Source organism: Convolutriloba macropyga, chromosome 15 (genome assembly GCF_964194025.1).
Source record: "Convolutriloba macropyga chromosome 15, txConMacr16.3, whole genome shotgun sequence".
In the NCBI taxonomy this organism is placed as follows: Eukaryota; Metazoa; Xenacoelomorpha; order Acoela; family Convolutidae; genus Convolutriloba; species Convolutriloba macropyga.
The window spans coordinates 13,751,496-13,770,997 of record NC_134482.1 but is presented as its reverse complement, the minus strand read 5'-3'; the positions used below and the strand labels follow the sequence as shown (position 1 = coordinate 13,770,997).

General features: G+C 36.4%; 1 protein-coding gene across 1 annotated transcript; it reads right to left on the bottom strand.

Annotated features, from left to right (window-relative positions):
• Positions 1 to 6,471: 6,471 nt before the first annotated feature.
• LOC142354094 (uncharacterized) lies at positions 6,472 to 19,502 on the bottom strand. The gene is made up of 4 exons (XM_075406366.1): positions 19,088 to 19,502; positions 7,864 to 8,077; positions 7,390 to 7,394; positions 6,472 to 6,659 (listed from the first exon to the last, which is right to left on the bottom strand). Exons 1-4 carry the CDS (start codon positions 19,374 to 19,376, stop codon positions 6,472 to 6,474), a joined length of 696 nt encoding a protein of 231 aa, XP_075262481.1. The 5' UTR covers positions 19,377 to 19,502.

Here is a 19,502-nt window from a genome sequence, read left to right as displayed (position 1 = left end):
TTGCAAACGGATTGTCCAAAATTTCAATGATTGTCCAAAATCTGTTCAAAATAACTCTGTCCTATTCGGTTGTTTTGACACAAACATTCTTTTCAGTATCAAGACAAACTCTTCCGCATGCGTTACTGATTCTTCAAGTAAAGGTAACACGAGAGACATATGCTTCAGAGCAGCTGTAAATTTTTTACCAATAGCTGACGCTTTTTCCTCAAACCCGTCTCTTTTGAAAGAAAATGCCGGAATGATGATTCGTAGTTTCCAAGTAAACTTTTATCTGTGGGCACGTTTCCGTTTATAACATTGAAGAAGCATTCACAGAGAAATTTTATAAATTTATTTGATGATTTTTCGATGAATTGTTTTAGCATGCTTTCCGGCATCTCGAGCATTTACCTCAGCATACATATCTCTCTCCCTCATTTGAGGTGGGTAATTACAGCTTTGGAAGATGGCATATAGAAAATTGTTGGCCCCGGTGGTACAATATTTGAACAATAACGTAGTGAGTCAGTTGTTTTTGGGTCTAAATCAATCATTAAGTGTTCGAATGGTTGTTTTGTTGCAAGATCATAGCTGTCTTTTAAAAAGTTTGTATTATTGAGTTGTTTTCCATTATAACTTATCTGCTGTTTATCTCTGGGATATTTAAAAAAGGGATGTGTGTTGTGTTGATATCAATTGTTCGAGACCATTTACTCTACTGAAACAAACTATGCATAACACAGATAACACTGATTTTTTTCTGGCGTTCAGCTGTTGCAATTTTTCAAAACTCATTGTCATTGAAAATGTCCTCGCAAGAATCGTCAAAGACGAGCAAATAGTTTTTCAACTGTGAAATGAATTCAATTCCCAAATATTTGGTAAAATAAATTTTCAAATTACTCTCCATTGTTTGAAATTTTGGTTGATCTTGTTGATAGAAATACTATATTGACTTCAAATTAGGGAAAAACGTATACTTAGGAAGCATTTGAAAAACAATTACGGTCATTCCACAACCTGAAGGACCACAGACTGCCATGAAAAACGAGCACTTGTTGAGATCATTTTATTCATAACTTAAGATTTAGAAGTGCGTATCCAACTGTTCACGATAGCAATGAAAACCAAAATGTTGATTGTTGACAATCGAGGTGAAAAAAAATTTTGGTCAGTAAAACTACAATAAGAAAAACTATTATAGAAACTTGTGTAAAATAAACTACCTCAGAGCGCGGTAGTCTAGATTTGCAAAACATCCAAGACCGTCTCAAGAACATCCAAGATCATCAAAAACCGAACCAGTGACTCCTGCTCCTCCATCCCCAGCGCAATCTAATTGATCTTCTGGTTGACTCATTTTGAAAGCAAAGGATTTTCAGAAAAGAATTTAATTCAAAATTGTGTAATTTGTTAGTTTATTATTTAGTTAGTTCACCAATCATAAGAAATTCGAAAGTTATATATTCAGAGTTTTTGGCGTTTTTCTCATATGTTACTCTATAGTTCGCTTGGAATCCGTAGTCACTGCCATAGTAGACCGTTGACTCCACCTTCCCTTCTCTGAATACCTCTTTGATTTCATCGGGGACACTCTCATCGTCCAAGGGTACTGGTACTGGCCTTGGATACTTGGGCGTAGGTAACAGGGTTAGTCCCGGTCTTTTCATTTTCTCTTGTAAAGACACGATACATTTGAAAGTACTCCAGCAGTGAAAGATATTTATTTAACGTTTCAATTTCGTCAGTATTACAAAGTTTTTGCTGCTTCTTCAGCATAGTTTGTCCACGAGAATCAATTTTTTCTTCTTTCAGAAAAATCACTGTCAACTGGTTATCAGTCGCAATGCAACTGCATATTGTCAAATTTGGAGATAAATTCACTCGAGGAACTGAAGGTGTTGCTTTCTCCTCACGACGACTCATTAGTTGGTAGTGTTATCCAATAAAAGTACACCTGTGCCTTTCTCCTTGCGCAATGCTTTTTCTTTTGTTTGAATGGTAGTTTACACGAATGAAGTGAAAAAGTTAATTGATCTACTGGAGTGAAGACTTCTTCAACTGTAGGACATAGCAAAATTTATAAATTTGTGACGTCTTTTTGAAAGAGTTTTTGCAGTGTCTCCATCTTATCCTTCCCCTTTGGATAAAATTTAGGAGTAGGAAATCGGATCTTGTTTGCTATGATTATTTGTGACAGAAACTAGTAAGGGTAGCTGCCACGGTCCCACAAAATACCATGCAAATGCTTCATTACCCACTGATGCAATTTCCTCTCACTCAGGGACAGCGAGTTGAAGGAAATTGGAGGAAGATAAAGAACCGTGTCTGAGTAGTTGTTTGAACAAATAGATAACTCTTTTATAATGAATCCACACTTTTTGTGTCGAAAAACTTCAAAATCGATAACAAAAATCTCCTGGCTCAACATTCCAACAAACTGAATAATTTACGTTTGAACGGTTTCACGGGAAAGAATAACCAGAAGAATAAACCAGACAGTTGAAAAAAGTAGACGTTTGTGATCGGACAATGCAAAACGTTAGAGCATCTTGGATCCTTTTGGCTATACTCTGCGATAAATCCGGAGGCATCATGAAGAATTGCAAGTAAGCGAAGCACTTGAAATGATTTCAAATAAGTTTCCAATGAAGAATTATCTATTCCAATGATACCACCAAAGGCCTCAACTTTGGTGCAATTTCTAGGTTAACCTCGGGGTCTAAGTGCAAGCAGGTTGCCAAAAAGTAAAGAAATCTTTCATTATGCTCTGGATAGTCTGTTTTTATTAATTTATAGATTTCATGAAGGGTTTTTAGATCTACCGTCGCGATAGTTGTTGTCATACTGTTTTTGACCAAGCGTTATAGACAAATAAAATAAGGTGGCTTTTGCAGGGTATGATGATTACTTTTTTGTATGTGTCTACATGACAGCTCCTTTTCCCCCTAGGTGTTAAAAGTTCTTCCTGGTTGGTTTCCTTAAAATGATTTTTTATCAAACTGTCCCCCCTCCCCTCCATAAGACTCAGAGAGAAAAAAAGTAAAAAATATAAGTGACCTCCCTGTCGTTTGACCGGGAAGACAATTGTGTCCCCTCCAGTAGTGTTCACGGGAAGAAACTTGTGTCCCCCCTGTAGTTTGACCGGGAAGGCACTTGTGTCCCCCCTGTAGTGTTCACGGGAAGACACTTATGTCCCCCCCCCGTAGTTGCCCCAGAAAGACACATCACTACAAATCTGGCTGTATGCTTTGGGAGTGTTACTAAAGTTTTTTAGGGACTGTTGCATGGTTAATATTTTAGGTTCGTGAAGCCTGTGCTTTTGGACGGCTCGACTGTTGGAAAAAGGAATTGAAATTTTTTTAGATGCTCGAAGAAGTTGGGATGGCAAAAACATGGTTACACAAGTTCAAAATTATGCATACCACGGTGATAGCTATCACACTGTTAAAAGTATTTCTATAAATCATTAATTAATTTTAACTGAAAACCTAGCAAAACTTTTTTTACAATAATTCAACATTTTCATGCTCTAAAACATAGTTAAGAGTAAATTTCGAAACCCCTTAAGATTGACCACAAGTTGTCATTGGGTGGTCACATTGGAAATTAGGCGTCAAACTCCTATCAAAACTGTCACAACCAAAGATTATTCCAAAGCTGCACCTACTTACAATTTTTAATAATCCCTTTCTCAATTATCCGCAAACGATGACCGAGCGCACATTCTTATGTTCTCGTGGCAGAGGGGTCAAATTTTCAAATTTTAAAAGATCATGTCCCTGACCCACAAGTCACGAGCAATCGAAGAAAAAATGTTTCGAAACTGTGCTGATGGAACTAATTGCATGCTAAAAATTACCCAATGGAAATTACCCAATGTGATCTGGTTGATTGATTTTTGAAGTCGTCAACGATTCGAGAGTCCCAAAAACCGTAAACAAAACGAGTCCGTCAAAATTCAGCGGGGCGCATATATTTTGTCACTAACTGTCTTGACTAACATACTATACCATTTTAAAGTCATTTGTGAACAGGGAATTTTTCCTGTTTTTGTGAGTCAAGTTGTCCCCGAAAAATGATTTCCGGTCACACCCGGAAAAGAATAGCACCATTAGAAATCCCTTGAAGAGTTGCAGTCTGCCTAAATTCCCTCGAGAAACTCTCATAAAGTTAAAAAGCTTCCAAAATTACTCAATTAGCAACTCCGATGTCACTTTAAGCAGCACGAGCGTGCGGTAGTTGCGTAAATTTTTTGTTCAAACAGTCAATTTTTACTTTTAGAAAGAATTAATCTTTAATTTACACTCGTTAGGGAACAGTATTTTGGGGACAGATAGCTGGACAGATAAAAAAAATTTCTCCAGAACAGTAATCCATGAAACAATTTTTCCTCAAATTTTTGTTTTCGTTTTTCCAAAATAATTTCAAAGTGAAGCGGCTGGCCTGGAATGGTAGGCTTAACTCTATTTTAATTAAAACCAAAAAGTGCGTTTCTCTTTTTCTTAAAGAAACACTGCAAAGTATATATTCTAACTTTCCTCAAACTGCCAGTTCAGTTCAATAGTCTGGACAACGGTCTGAATTCGGGTCTGATCATAAGCGCACTATAGTCTGGACAGTGGTCTGGGTTCGGTCTGATCAGAGAACATTTTGGTCTGGAAAGTCTGATCAGAGATCATTTTGGTCTGGAAGGTCTGATCAGAGGTAACTTCGGTCTGGAAAGTCTGATCAGAGGTCAATTCAGTCTGCATAGTCTGATCATAGCTCAATTTGGGTCTGGAACTAAACCTGGGAAATTAATTTTGCCTTCTAATGGTTATCTGAAATAGACTGGTCATTCATAAGGACTTTGGTCTAATTTGAATATACAACTTCGTTTAGTAATTAAATTATTCTGACTGCTCAAAATACCTCTGTACAAAAACTTGTTTGGTGACAATATATAACTCAACTACTCTCTGGCTAATCCAAAAAACATAAACCACACTTAAAGAATTATAAGCTAAAGGCTAATTGTTGGTGTATGTGTATTTTGTGAACTTAAAAGGGAGTGAATAATGAAAGCAAAATAAAACAAACGGAGAAAGGAAGAGAGAGAGAGAGAGAGAGAGAGAGAGAAACACACACACACAAACACACACACACACACACCCACGCACCCACCCACCCACCCACACACACACACACACACAGAGAGAGAGAGAGAGAGAGAGAGAGAGAGAGAGAAAGACAGAGAGAGAAAGAGAGAGAGAGAGATAGAGAGAGAGAGAGAGAGAGAGAGAGAGAGAGAGAGAGAGAGAGAGAGAGAGAGAGAGAGAGAGAGAGAGAGAGAGAGAGAGAGAGAGAGAGAGAGAGAGAGAGAGAGAGAGAGAGAGAGAGAGAGAGAGAGAGAGAGAGAGAGAGAGAGAGAGGAGAGAGAGAGAGAGAGAGAGAGAGAGAGAGGGAGAGAGAGAGAGAGAGAGAGAGAGAGAGAGAGAGAGAGAGAGAGAGAGAGAGAGAGAGAGAGAGAGAGAGAGAGAGAGAGAGAGAGAGAGAGAGAGAGAGAGAGAGAGAGAGAGAGAGAGAGAGAGAGATAGTAGCGAATTGAACAACACTTTCTTAGAAGTACTGGACAACTGAACGCTGTGTTATTGCGGTTGCAAGATCAAAAAAGTATCTACGAGTGACATATTTTGATGTTGTTTGTACATCGTGAAAATTTTTTGTATTGGTCTCATTGTTGAATTGATTAAAATTTTTGTTGAATTGATTAAAAAAATTTTTGCTCTTTTCAGTGGAGCCTTGTTAGCAGTCTTATTTTTAAGTTCCCTTGTCAGTCGTGGTGAAAATTTTTGTTCAACAGTCGACTAGAGCATAAACGGACAGAAAATTTTTTCCTCGTTTACAGAAACAAGGATCTGGGTGGCAAATTTCTCCTAGTTTTGCAGCCAAATGAAGATGATGTCATTTTTAATTTTTAACCTCTTAACATATCACTTTTTCTAAACGATCCTTTGCAAGCAGTAGAGCGCCACTTTTTTCTCATCACCATGAATCACCGAGGTTTGAAAAGCCCATGAATTTTGAACAAATCCAGCGAATTTTGTAAAACGTGTACATGCAATTGATTTTGAATTCAGTTTTACATGAAACAAATTTAAGTTTTTATGCAAGTGTGAGTACTTCAAGTTTGTTTTCAACAGTTTTATGTGAGACTAAAAATTAGCAATCAGTATTAGTTAGTTTCCATACTTTTTAGTTTAAAAATTAGCTGAATAATCAATATATTGAACACATGTTGCGCGCGCTGAACAATGACTCTTGAGAGAGACTTATCTGGTGAATTAGCTTTTCAAAGAAAATTATGATTAAAATTTGCGTATGTCGAGCTCTTTTCTCCAACTCCACATAAAATTGCTCTATTTAATTAATAAAAAGAGCAGTCAAAATTCTGGTGCAAGTTCGTGAATAGATTTGTGTATTAAATTAGAAGGGTGGGTAGTAAACTTATCGCACAGATCTGTCGTTGCGAGCGCTGAATTTTCGTCCCTTCAGTTTCGCAATGAGAACAGCCGAGTTGATAGCCGATAGAACAACAGCCACTGTTCCCACTCTGCTAATTGCATCAGTTAATCTGACCTGCCCACTAGTTTGATCGTAAAACACGTCCCCCACTACCACAAAAACGCCTCCGCCTGAAATTTGAAATTTTAAACCAAATTTTAAATCTGAAATCAGATAAAACCAGTGACTGATTCATTGATTTTTTTTGCTGCCCAAAATTACAGGTTCAAAATATCGAATGACCAATTATCGTGAGTTATTTATTAAGTAAAATGATTTAACTGAGGCTGTTCGTATTCGAGGTATTTTTTTTTGTTTCTATGTTCATATATGTTCATATAAGCAAGTTTTTCAAATTTTCGATTTTTTGATTACAGGGCTGCTGTAATCTACTGTCATAGCATCATGAATAAAAAGAAGCCTGCCTTCTCAAGCGCAGCTTTGAAATTACCAACCGCAAGTTTTTATATACACGAGCGAACTCAAAAAATTTTTACCCAGATAAATTCAAAATGCAATTTGCATGAAAAAAGTATTATTAAAAAAGGTATTCTGCAGCACAATTCTTTCCCAAGAAATTGTTTGTCAATATCATACAGTCTTGCAAAGAAGAAATATAAGCAGTTTTTTCTTAATGAATACAAGAAGGACCCGAAAAAAACCCAACATGGTTCAATTACTTGGAAACATTTTAAGTTCAATTAAATTTCTTTCTGTTTTATATTGAATTTATGTTGCTGTCGTCCCTCCCCGCCAATACAAGCGACTTCTCTATTCGGCCGATATTTTATTTATTATAAATTATTAGTTTCTCTGTTGCAATTATAAATATTCTACACTGCCTATCTCTATAAATTTTACTATGACTGAAACATTTACAGATATTAGGAGAAATAAATACAGTGTTCTTTTTTTGATCGAAAAGGAAATCCTATAAAAAATGTTAAATTTTTTCATAGTTTTTAAAGCTCTAATTGGCCTTGGTATTCTAAATGTCTATTCTAAAATACAATATTCTATAATATTATATATTTTTTAATGCCTAAACTTCTTATATTATTTTTTCGATTAAACATATAAAAGGTAATTCGATATAACTGAACTCTGCATATAAGTTGAACCCATTATCAAACAAAGACAATCTTGTTAGAAAATGTCTTTAACTAACAGTTTTTGTGTAGTTTTAAAAGAGGAATCTAAAACTAGGAAGAAATTAAACCTAAATGATAAATTAGTAATGTTTTTGATTAAAAGTTCTAAATATTTTTAAAACAGTCAAAAAGTTTTCATCGAAGCATTTAAGAATAATAGATTATAATAAACTAATAGCTATACTTCCCTATGAGTGCAGACAAAATTGCACATATTGGAATGAAAGCTTTGTTTTTGGTGCATTTCTGTTGGTACCACGCTGCAGTCCGTTTTTCAGAGGCAATTAGTCGGTCAATTGATATGAGGAATGTGAGCCAATCAGGGGCAAGCATTATTGCAAAAGTGCTGACCAGTCGAATCACGTTGAAGAAGTGCGAAGCAGTCGATACTGAATAACCTGAATCAATTAACAAAGTTCTCAAGAAATAGTTTTTTAGCCTACTTGCATCCTTATTTATTCACCGACGAGGGCAATAGAATCTTTCAAGACTCGCGCAATATTTCACATAATGATAACTCGTACCTAACTCCTAGTTCGTTTCAGTACTGGGCCAGTGCGATTGCTCATCATTACTGAATCATAAACTGATTTACAATAGTCAGACTTGGGCCAAATGCAAAACTAAAGTTCCATACGGGGATCGAACCCACGATCTCGCGCTCCCTTTAGTCCTCCTTTCAGCGCCACCATAAATTTGATCGTTCGTTTTTTGCGCCGTTAATATACGCTTGAAAGAAGCAAATTTCACGCGATAAAGCGAGCACAATATATTACACGCGAGACTTACATTTAAAATTGCCCAAAACTGATTTACACTTGGAGATCGGTACGGAAACAGATTCATGCAAGATTCGTTCAGGGATTCCAGTAAAATTGTAAGATAATTGTCTTCAGCTAAAAATCTTTCATCTGAAAACATGGCAAGAAAACAGTTCAAAATGAAAATGTCTTAAAATCTTACATTTTTTAGAAAACTGTATAAAACTTAGGTATGAACATTTTTGCTTTTTAAGATAGTTCAAGTTGGAACCACCACAGCTGTCACATGGCAGTATACTTAACTAAAAATTGCATGATCAAATAGATCATTGAGAACTCGAGAAATTTTTCAACTCAATTATATAAGACAAAATCTTCTTTCGCTGAACCGACAAAAGATGACAATATTAAAGAGATTGTTCTAACAGAAAACAACTCTTGCATATTTTAAACTAGTCTAATGAAGATGTTTATTTTCCAGGAGATAGTTTTACAAAATCAATTTCAAGTGATATGTTCATAAAAATCAAACAACTTTTAGAGCACAGGTTTCTCTGAGTACATCATGGGCGTTACGTTTGGAGCATTGAGTGATTTTAAAGACGGTTATTTAGCAAAACTCTCGAAAGCATCTGACTTGATAATTTCGATGTGCAAGATAGGCACGAAAATGTACCGTTTTAAATAGTATATCGCGCCAGGCTTGAGGTGTCAGCGCCGTCTCAGTGCATTTTTTGTAAGGTACGCGATGATTGCGCTGAAATGCCAAAAAAATTGTTGGACAAATTCAGCTAACAAACCTGTCGTACAGAATTACAATCCGTAGATTTGAATTGTTTCGTAGTGCCAATTAGTGTTCTTTACTTCGGCCAATTTAAGGGTGAATTGGCGGAGCGATTTAATGCTTTATTTTGTTATTTGAAAATTGACTATTTGAGTTACAAATTTTAGGCTGAATTGGCGGAGCGAATTAGTGTTCAATTATTTGTAGTGTATTTTGCTTAGCGAAAGATATCAAACTTTTGATGCGTCAGAATTTAGACTTTGGCGAATCGAAATCTAGTTAAGAGAGAGAGAGAGTCAACTATTTTGAATTACGAAATTGAGAAGAATGAAATTAGGCAAAATTAACAAAACTGCTTCACAATTTGTTCACGAGATAACATTACTAAATGCGGCAAATTACAATCACGAGATGAACAGACAAAAGATCATGCATAGGATGTAAACAAATTAACAAGTATGAAATCATAAGATTTGATCTTCAAAATTAAACTGAATGGATGAACAAATTGAAAGTAGATAAATTGAACTAAATTAAGTTAAACAGAAATTGAACCAAATTGGTTACACCAAATTAATGAATTCAAACTAAAAATGTACTATTGTACCACATTTCCCCCTTGGCGAAAATAAATAACATGTTATTTATCAGAAAATTAATAGTCAATATGTACTTGTTAAAATAATTAATTCTGTAATGTTTCAATCAGAGTTTTGAGTGCACAGTTTTACTCATTAATCTCTTTCACTTTCATAATATCTCTCCGCTTCGCCAACTGTCATAGACAACTCTGGTTCCTCGTAATTGGGAGAGACGTAGAATTGAGTTGGATAGGAGGTTGTTGGAGAGCATGGGCCGACTGTAAAGTTTGACTCCTCTTGATTGGACTGTGCTGCAGCAGTTTGTATTGCCGAAATTATAGACTTGTTTTCAATTTGTTGTTTCTTAAGGTTTTGCCGTCTTTTCTGTTTTCCAATTGCTGCAGTACTTGGTGTTGTGGGAGGGCATGATTGAATTGGAGTCACAGATTCGTCCGATTCTGTGGTCGATATGGCGGAGCGTTTTCTCTTTGAGGGAAGTAGCGCTGCGGATGCTTTTGTAGCTGCTTTTCTCTTTGGTCTGCTTGGTGGCTCCGCGATAACGATACTTGAAGTCGGTAATCCCATTGGCACCGCGAGATTGTTATTTGACTCTGTGGTTTGATTTGGCGGCGCCGTTGGCTGTTGTTTCTTTGGCTTAGTCGGCATTCTTACTCGGAAGGCGCGTGTAACATTGGAGTGAATAGACGACACTGTGCTGACGTCATCTGCGACGTTTCTGTGTTTCATTCTTTTTCCACCTTCTAACTTTTTCCTTGATTCCTTTGCATGGTGGTGTATGAGTTCCTCCGTTGATTTTCCCGTGGGGAGTTTTGGGCGTCTGTTTGCGTATACTTGCAGATCTGTGTTTCGTTCCGCCTTTGTTCCGAACTTTGCGAGATCGGAATTCCTGATTGTTACCTCTCTCTTGCCCGGTTCTTTAATTACTGAGGTGTTTTCATTCGTTTTAATTACTGACGATCCTGGTGCGAGAACGTCATATAGACTGTCGAGACTTTTCTTGGATCGTTTTGTTCGTGGTCTCTTTTTAGCCAATTTGACCTCCAGTGACGATTCTGTTCTGGGTATAGATTGGCCAATATCTGGATGAGAAATTAATCTCGATTCTTTGTTTGGGTCATCCTTTTGTCTTTTCATCGCCTCTTTGCCCAGTTTGTCCTTGTTCACTTCCATTTCAATGTCACTTCGCTCATCATTGTTCCAATTTTCGTCTGTGATGAGCTGGTCCCATCTGACAGTCTCCAAATCTAAATATTTGTTAAGAATATTTCTGTAAGTTAAACTTTTTGAATCGGGATTAGTCGTTATATTGCTTAATGGTGTATTCGCTTTTCTGCCAAAACGTGCCTCAAAAGGAGATATTCCAATAGTCTTTTGACGACATATTCGCAACTGATAAATTATTGAATTTATTGATGCTTTCATATTAAATTGATTTTGCGCCGCCGTTTTAATACAGGCTAAGCGATTCTTGATTGTTTGAATGAGTCTTTCAACCAAACCAATAGCTCTGTGGTCGTGTATTGGCGCCTCGATTAGCTGTATGTTATTTTGATTACAAAATGTTTTAATTTGATGCCCCGTTTGACATCTAGCTTGATCCAATCTAATTGCGCGGGGTATAACGTGTAGCAAAACATATTCTTGAAGAAACTTTAAAATATTGTCTGCATTAGCTCTATCAAATACTTCTGCTGTTGGGAATTTCGAAAATCGATCAAAACATGCAAGAAAATAAATCTCTCGATTTTTTTCATTATAGATGGGTCCTCCAAAATCAATTTGAATCTCTTCATTAGGAACTTTACAAAACTTTAATGGTGCCCATTTTTTTGCTGGTATAATAGGTTTTAAATTTTTACCAATCTTGACACAGGGGTTGCACTTTGCTGTTTTGGTTGCAATATCCCTGTGCATATATGGCCACCACGCGTGTGTTGCCATATCAGTCATTCCCCATGAGCCAGGATGGGTTGCGTGGATTGCGTCTACATACGCATCCTTGATTGCATGGGGAAGAGCAATTCTGTCGTCTATGCAGACACACCCATTCTTCACATGCAAGTCCTTCCAGAAGGAATGAATGTAGGGTGATATTTGTCTACATCTATCTTCATTGTCCGTCCAATGCAGTCGCGAATCTTTTTCAAGATCGCGTCTTTGGTTGTCAGGCTGGCCATTAGAGAGCTTGAGAAGATCTTGGAGAGCGCGAAGTTGAATGAATCCAGGTACAAATCGTCTACTGACGGCGAAGTGGCTGTTGTATCTGTAGTAGGTGTTATGGGGGTCACGGGTGCCGCTTGGACAGTAGAAGGTCCCGCCTCTGCAAATCTTACTCTCGATGGGGTCGATTGTTTAACAGTCATCAGCGTTTCATCATCAGAAGGTGATTGAGACATCATGTAAACGTTCTTGAATTTCGTTGCGATTCGTTGAAAGTGATTTAAATTAGAGAGTGACTGTTCGGTGGGTCGGTTTAAGGCAAAAAGCGAGTGAGGAATGTTAGTTGTCTCGATTTTGGGGACGGAATTTAAATTATTTATCGTTAATTCGCTAATTGAGTCGTCAATTTGCGTGCTTGTAGAATGTTCTGCATTTCGCGGTGCGAAATCACTACATAATTTATTAGTGGAATTTGGATTATTTACGACGCAATTTGTAGATTGATTTCGCGCTGCGAAATCGACGTAATTTTCGGCATTTAATAAGAAGCGTTTCGCACTACGTTTAATTACCTCCAATTTAGCTACAATAATTTGCTCGTCGTATGTGGATATATTAGCAGCTTGTTGATGCGGGTCGCGAGATATATAATCCACTAATCCCATTTTTGTGCCCGGAAGGTGATCAATCGAGAAATCAAATGGTAGTAAACGATCTACCCAACGTGTCAGTCTACTATTATATGATTGGTTAGATCCATTTTCTCTCATAATAGAGAGAAGTGCTCTATGATCAGTTATCACAGTAAAGGGTTTGCCGTATAAATAATACTTAAAATGTTCCACTGACCAAACAACACCCAGAAGTTCTAGTTCGTTTATACTATATCTGTCTTCAACAGAGTTCAAGAATCGCGACGCGAATGCTACAGTATGCCACCCATTAGGTGTTCGTTGTTCCAATGCACATCCCAATCCTTTACGCGAGGCGTCACATTTAATTCATGTTTCTAATTCCGGGTTGAAATGTTTATTTTCAGTGGTTTCCGTAATTTGTTCTTTTATTAAAGAAAACTGTTTATCGTGCTCTTCCGTCCAAAGAAATTGCGAATTTTTCTTAAGCATTGGTCGTAGGGGGTAACATAATTGTGACAAATTCGGGATAAATTTTCCAAGATGGCGTACAGAACCCATAAAAGAGCGAAGTTTTTTAAGATTAATAGGTGCCGATAATTTTCGAATTGCATCTGTTTTACTTGGAAGTGGGGTTACACCTGAATGTGTAATATTATGACCGAGCCATTCAATCGTCTCTTTTGCGAAGTGACATTTTGCAAGATTTATGCGTAAGTTTTCCTGATCCAGTTTTATTAAACATTTTCGTACCAAGTCGAGATGTTTTTCGATTCCACCTCTACTAACGATCAAAATATCATCTAGGAAACAAAAAGTATTTTCCAAACCGGCAAGAGTACAATCAATAGCTTTTTGGAACTCAGCTGGCATGTCCGTTAGGCCGTAAAATCAAGTTTTAAATCGATATGTGCCAGTCATATCACCACTGACTATGTTAAAGTTACAATGGCGGGCCGTATCACTGTGTAGTTTTAGTTGACTATAAGCGTATTGCAAATCAAGAGTTGTGAAATAAGCAGTCTCCTGCGGCGCCGTTGACAGTGTTTGCGAAATTGTTTGAATTAGCGAATCTATATTAGGCATTTGATACTTGTTTTCATGAATAGCTTTGTTTAGGATTTTTGACTCGAGTGCTATTTTGATTGACTTGTCCTTTTTTACCGTAATTACAATCGGAGATATGAAAAATTGATCTGAACAGTTGTTTAACTTTTCGATATGTCCTTCATTTAACAGTTTTTCTAATTCAATTTTCACTTTCGGTTGGAGTTGTATGGATACTTTTCGTCCTTTTTGATGTATTACTCGATAATTTTTGTGAAATTTTGAATTGACCGTGTGATTTTTTGGTTTTCCAATTCGGGATATCAAATCAGGAAATTCCTTTGCCAGTGATTTCTTGATTGCGCAAGGTGGATCTATATCATTAACTTCTAATTGCGGGCAAGGCTTCTGAGAAATTGTGATGCCTAACTGGTCAAAAAGGTCTCGTCCTAATATTGGTCGAAATCCATCGGATACAACTGTTATTTTTGCTTTCTGTATGCTCCAATCATTACATTTTACCGGCGTTTTCAAAGTGCCAAGAGGTTGAACGATATCATTAGAAAATGACATCAATTCCAATGGTCTTTTCTCCGACCATTGTGATTGAGCACAATTGAACATTATTTCTCTTGCGAGCGACATATTAATAATGGTACAACCACTATCAGAGTCTAGAAGTAAATCACAGTTTGTGTTTCCGATTGTTAATGACAAAATTTTCAGTGTCAAATTTGGGGAACTCATATTTTCAACTGTGGCAAAGTAATTATCATCCGAAGAATCATAGTCTGAGTTGATTTGCTCATTATAATTGATATAATTGACGTTCAGACTTTCCTGGCTAGTATTTTGATTAGATGTTTCTGCCGTATCTACAGTGTTAATGCAATTAGTTTGTTGAGTGTTTCTTGTAGTATTAAATCTTCGACGACAAACTTTAGCGAAATGGTTTTGCAAACCACAGTGGTTACATTTCTTACCCATTGCGGGGCAAACCTGACGATGTGTAGGTGTCCAGACTTGACCACAACCACGGCATTGTCCAACGGATGCACGGTTTGCGACTGTTCGGCTTGATTGAGGTCCCCGTACTCCCGCGCCGCGAAATCGATTGAATTGTTGTACTGCGTTCACCGTACTGCCAGTTGCTCCGTTATTAGATGAAATTCTTTGCTGATTCTGATTACCCATTTCCATGTTGACTGCATTGCTGAGTGCCCTCTCTGGTTCAACTGTGTCCCTTAGAAGCTCACGCTGAATGTCATCATCCAGCATGTTAGTGATGAAAATGTCCCTGATGATGGCTTCTTCACGGTTTTCAATGTCGCAATTTTCAGCCAGTTCTTTCAAGATGCTGTAGAATTGCTCTACAGTTTCGCCCTTCTTTTGCTTCCGAGAGAAGAACACAAATCGATCAAATGTGATGTTTCTTGGGCGGATAAAGGCAATCTCCATCATTTCCCAGAGTTTGAGGGTAGCCAAATCGTAAATGTTGTCGTGCGGGAATTTTTGTGTTAGTAGTCGTCTTCCTTCAGTACCAAAACTTAGGTACAAGAGAGACACGCATTTCTGATCACACAAATTCCATGGACGCTCCCCGCATATTATTCCCGCTTCGGTTATCTTTTGACATTTTAGTTCCCATTGCAACTTCAGCTGGTTGTTTCTTATTCTACGCTCTCTCTCTGCTTCCTCAGTTGTGTCGTCAATCGGCATCTCGTACTTCGGTTCCACTGGCAGACGAACTGTCGATGGTTTGGGTTGTAGCAATGTGTCTATAGTTTTATTCTCGCGAGCGAGAATTGCTAGTTTCAGTTGAATTCTCCATTTCTCCCATCTGATTGGTGGGTCTGAGGTTGGTCGTTCCCAAAATGGCTCTATCGACAGCTGTGGTTTTCTCGATTCTCGAGCTGACTGCGCCATGTCGTACAGATTTAAAATCCGTAGATTTGAATTGTTTCGTAGTGCCAATTAGTGTTCTTTACTTCGGCCAATTTAAGGGTGAATTGGCGGAGCGATTTAATGCTTTATTTAGTTATTTGAAAATTGACTATTTGAGTTACAAATTTTAGGCTGAATTGGCGGAGCGAATTAGTGTTCAATTATTTGCAGTGTGTTTCGCTTAGCGAAAGATATCAAACTTTTGATGCGTCAGAATTTAGACTTTGGCGAATCGAAATCTAGTTAAGAGAGAGAGAGTCAACTATTTTGAATTACGAAATTGAGAAGAATGAAATTAGGCAAAATTAACAAAACTGCTTCACAATTTGTTCACGAGATAACATTACTAAATGCGGCAACTTACAATCACGAGACAAGGTGAACAGACAAAAAATCATGCATAGGATGTAAACAAATTAGCAAGTATGAAATCATAAGATTTGATCTTCAAAATTAAACTGAATGGATGAACAAATTAAAAGTAGATAAATTGAACTAAATTAAGTTAAACAGAAATTGAACCAAATTGGTTACACCAAATTAATGAACTCAAACTAAAAATGTACTATTATACCACAAAACCTTAGACAGAGATAAGTTGAAGCACAGGAATTACGTAACAAATCAATCCCTTACAATATTCCAGCTTTTCTACTCTAAGTTTTTCTCGTATGAATCACAAAAAAGGCTGTGTGTTTTCTCACAATTTCATGGTGAAAATTAACACTGAAAAAATTCCCAGTTAAATGAAAAATTGTGTATCTTTACTCATCTTTCTTGGGCTTAGTTTTATGGGATTTCTGGAAAAAAGAGTGTAGAGAGGTCCATTCTTTTGCGTAACAAAACCGGTTTTTTGTTACGCAAAAGACACAAATTTGCTATCTGGAAACACAAAAAAATATGTAGAATGCACATGATTTTCATGGTCTATCACAGTATTTTTTTTGTGTCTCATATGAGAATTTGGTGTGATCATACGCGAGAAATTATATTTTTCATTGGCGGAAACCCAAGAAAAAGGGTCTCAACATTTGGAGCAGTTTATTCCTTAAATAGTACAGCTTCTATATGAAACGAAGAGCGAAATTTTAAGTTTGTTTCTTTGTTGTTCTTAATAAATTTCTTTGTTACCTAAATCAAAGTAATTAAATTTTGCTGGGAAAAATTCAATACTTCAAACACTATAGTCAAAAGTTAGAAAACCGGTCAAATCTAACCTTGGGTGATGTGACCTGGGTTTCCACACTTAAATCGGACTAAGCATTCATAATAAGTTATCGCGTAATAATCACCTAATAAAAAATAGTTCCTCGACTAAGAGATTACCCTAGTCGAGGCAAAAAGTTTATCTTGTAATATCTTGCAAGAAAAATTTTATCTTCCAAGATCTTGCAAGAAAAATTTTATCTTCCAAGATCTTGCAAGAAAAAGTTTATCTTGCATGATTGTTACAAATAGACAAACCACGTTTAACAAAACTGAATTGCAAAAGTTTGAGCCGAAACAAAAGCCTAATAAGTATACAGTGAAAGAGCTGGCATCTAAGGCAAGTGAATTATCTCAATTGAGTAAGTATTTTTGCGACTAACCCTGTCAAGACGGGTTGAATATCTTGTAGGAATCTGGCAGCCTATTTCAGAAAAAAGATTGTCTTCCATTTTCTGTTTCCAAAATCCAAATGTCTTTCCGATTAACAGTTTTACAAAGTTTTTTTTCGTCTGCTTCCTTTTGTTGACGCAACAATATGTGTACAGACATATATTAGAAATATTAACACATAACATAAATTTTAGCTGGAAAATGAATGATTGGCATGATGGTAAAGCAATTTTCTGATAGTCTTTTTTCTCAGTGTCCTTGATTTTGCCGTTTAAAGTTAAAAATGGACCAGAAAGGAAAAAAATCTTTAACAATTTCTATTTGCTCGCACTTTTCTGACGGTGTACCTTTTTTGGAAAGTTTTCCAAATCATATAAATCTTAGTTAGAAGCCTCTCAGCAAGTAACCACTGTAAGGTACTTTTCTAGTACTAAAGGCATTGATATTGTTTTCTGTTGCTTATCTTTAACTTTTTTCATATAAATCAGAAAAATATTTTAAACTCTCTTGAAATTGAAGTTTACTGGATTCCATGGTTCACTTTGCTGCTTTTTCTTGTTTCCATATTCTTTGAGAGTCAATTTCTGTTAATTCCTGTTATTTAATTAAATGATTTTGCGGGTCTCTTTTTTCTGTATATCGTGGCTTCTTGTAATTTTGAAAGTTCTAAACCAAAACACAGAAAAACTTCAAAAGTAATCTGTATTCGAGGTAATAATGGAGATATTAGGGAACCAAATTGATAACTAATGTGTTGAGGTAATACTAGCAAGGCATTGTTGTTTATATGTCAACGATATGCAAGCTCATTTAAAACAACTAACAACTTTGAGACAAAAACTTTCCAAATCAGTCCTAGTTCTCTTCCTTTTATTTCAATTCCGCATGATTTGGCCAACTGATGTTTTTTAAAAACCTATTTCAGCACTAATTGAGCACTAAATCTTTTCTTAGAAAGCATATTTTGGGTTTTTCTGAGTTCTTGTTTTGGGCACATCGTGTCCATTTTTTGTGTGTTTCTGTGTTTTTGTTTTGGGTACATCGGGTCCGTTTTTTTTTGCGTTTTTCTGTGTTCTTGTTTTGGGCACATCATGTCCGTGTCCGTTTTTTTGCGTTTTTCCGTGTTTTTGTTTTGGGCATATCGTGTCCGTTTTTTTTGCGATTTTCTATGTTTTTTTTGACACATCGTGTCCATTTCTTGCGTTTTTCTGTGTGCTTGTTTTGGGCACATCGTGTCCGTTTTTTTTCGTTTTCTCTGTTCTTGTTTTGGGCACATCGTGTCCGTTTTTGTTTTGTGAGGCACATCGTGTCCCTTCCTTTTTCTTAGCCATTTTCGGATTTTAATTATTGTATGTTTTAGAAAAATTATCTTTAAGAAACCATCTTTGGCGGAAACTATCTTCAACACCAAGGAACCCTGAAACAAATTAAGAAAACCAAGGAAGCAGAAAACCAAGAAAACAGAAATGAAAAATCAGGAAAAGTTTAAAAACAAAGATCGAAAGACCCTTTTCTGATGCCTTAGATTAATATTGTTCTGATGTTTTTAATTTTCGGCTTCGTTTTTTCGATGCCAAGATATGTGTACTTTTATATCTTGCAACGTTTTAAATTTTTTCTTCAAGTATATATAGGTCATAAGAATAGGTGATGGAGGCGGAAAACCAATTTTGAAATTAAAAAGGCTATCTTGTAAGATTCTTGAAAGAAAATGTATATCTTGTAAGATTCTTGAAAGAAAAAAGTTTATCTTGTAAGAAAAAAGTTTATCTTGTAAGATCTTGCAAGATTTTGGAAGATAGACTTTTTTCCGACTAGGGTAGTATAGAATTCTAAGGAAAAACATTAAGAACGGCGCAGAAATTGGCTATTAATTTACCAAACTGCTGCATTTGAAGCAGCATTGAAGTTATCCGTTTCAACATCTCACTGGCCGCCTGGACCCACATCATAGTCTTGGCTGAAAGTTCTCCTTCTAATCCAAAAGCGATCAAAATGATCACAATCTGGCTAAATACACTGATAGCCGAAATAACCAAATTAGCTGAAATTAGAGGTAACAGAAAATTAAAGGACACAATTTCAACATTAAATTGAGTTTGGTTGATATCTGACATAACGTCTAGAGTCGATGACCCGGTTAGGTTACTAGATATTAAATTAGCCATTATATAGAACAATTTATTGTCAGTGAATTCGACGTTGAAATTCAAAAGGTAAAATTAGTAATGATTATTTTTGCTCTAGAAAAGAAATGATTCCGTGCTTATATTAACATTAGCCTTTTATTAGAA

What these genes read in the sequence shown, in the direction of transcription:
- LOC142354094 (XM_075406366.1), bottom strand. Translation starts at nt 19,376, where the DNA reads ATGGCTAATTTAATATCTAGTAACCTAACCGGGTCATCGACTCTAGAC. An exon ending in GCTTCAAATGCAGCAGTTTG is followed by an intron (nt 8,078 to 19,087) that starts GTAAATTAATAG and finishes TAATTGATTCAG; the next exon opens with GTTATTCAGTATCGACTGCT.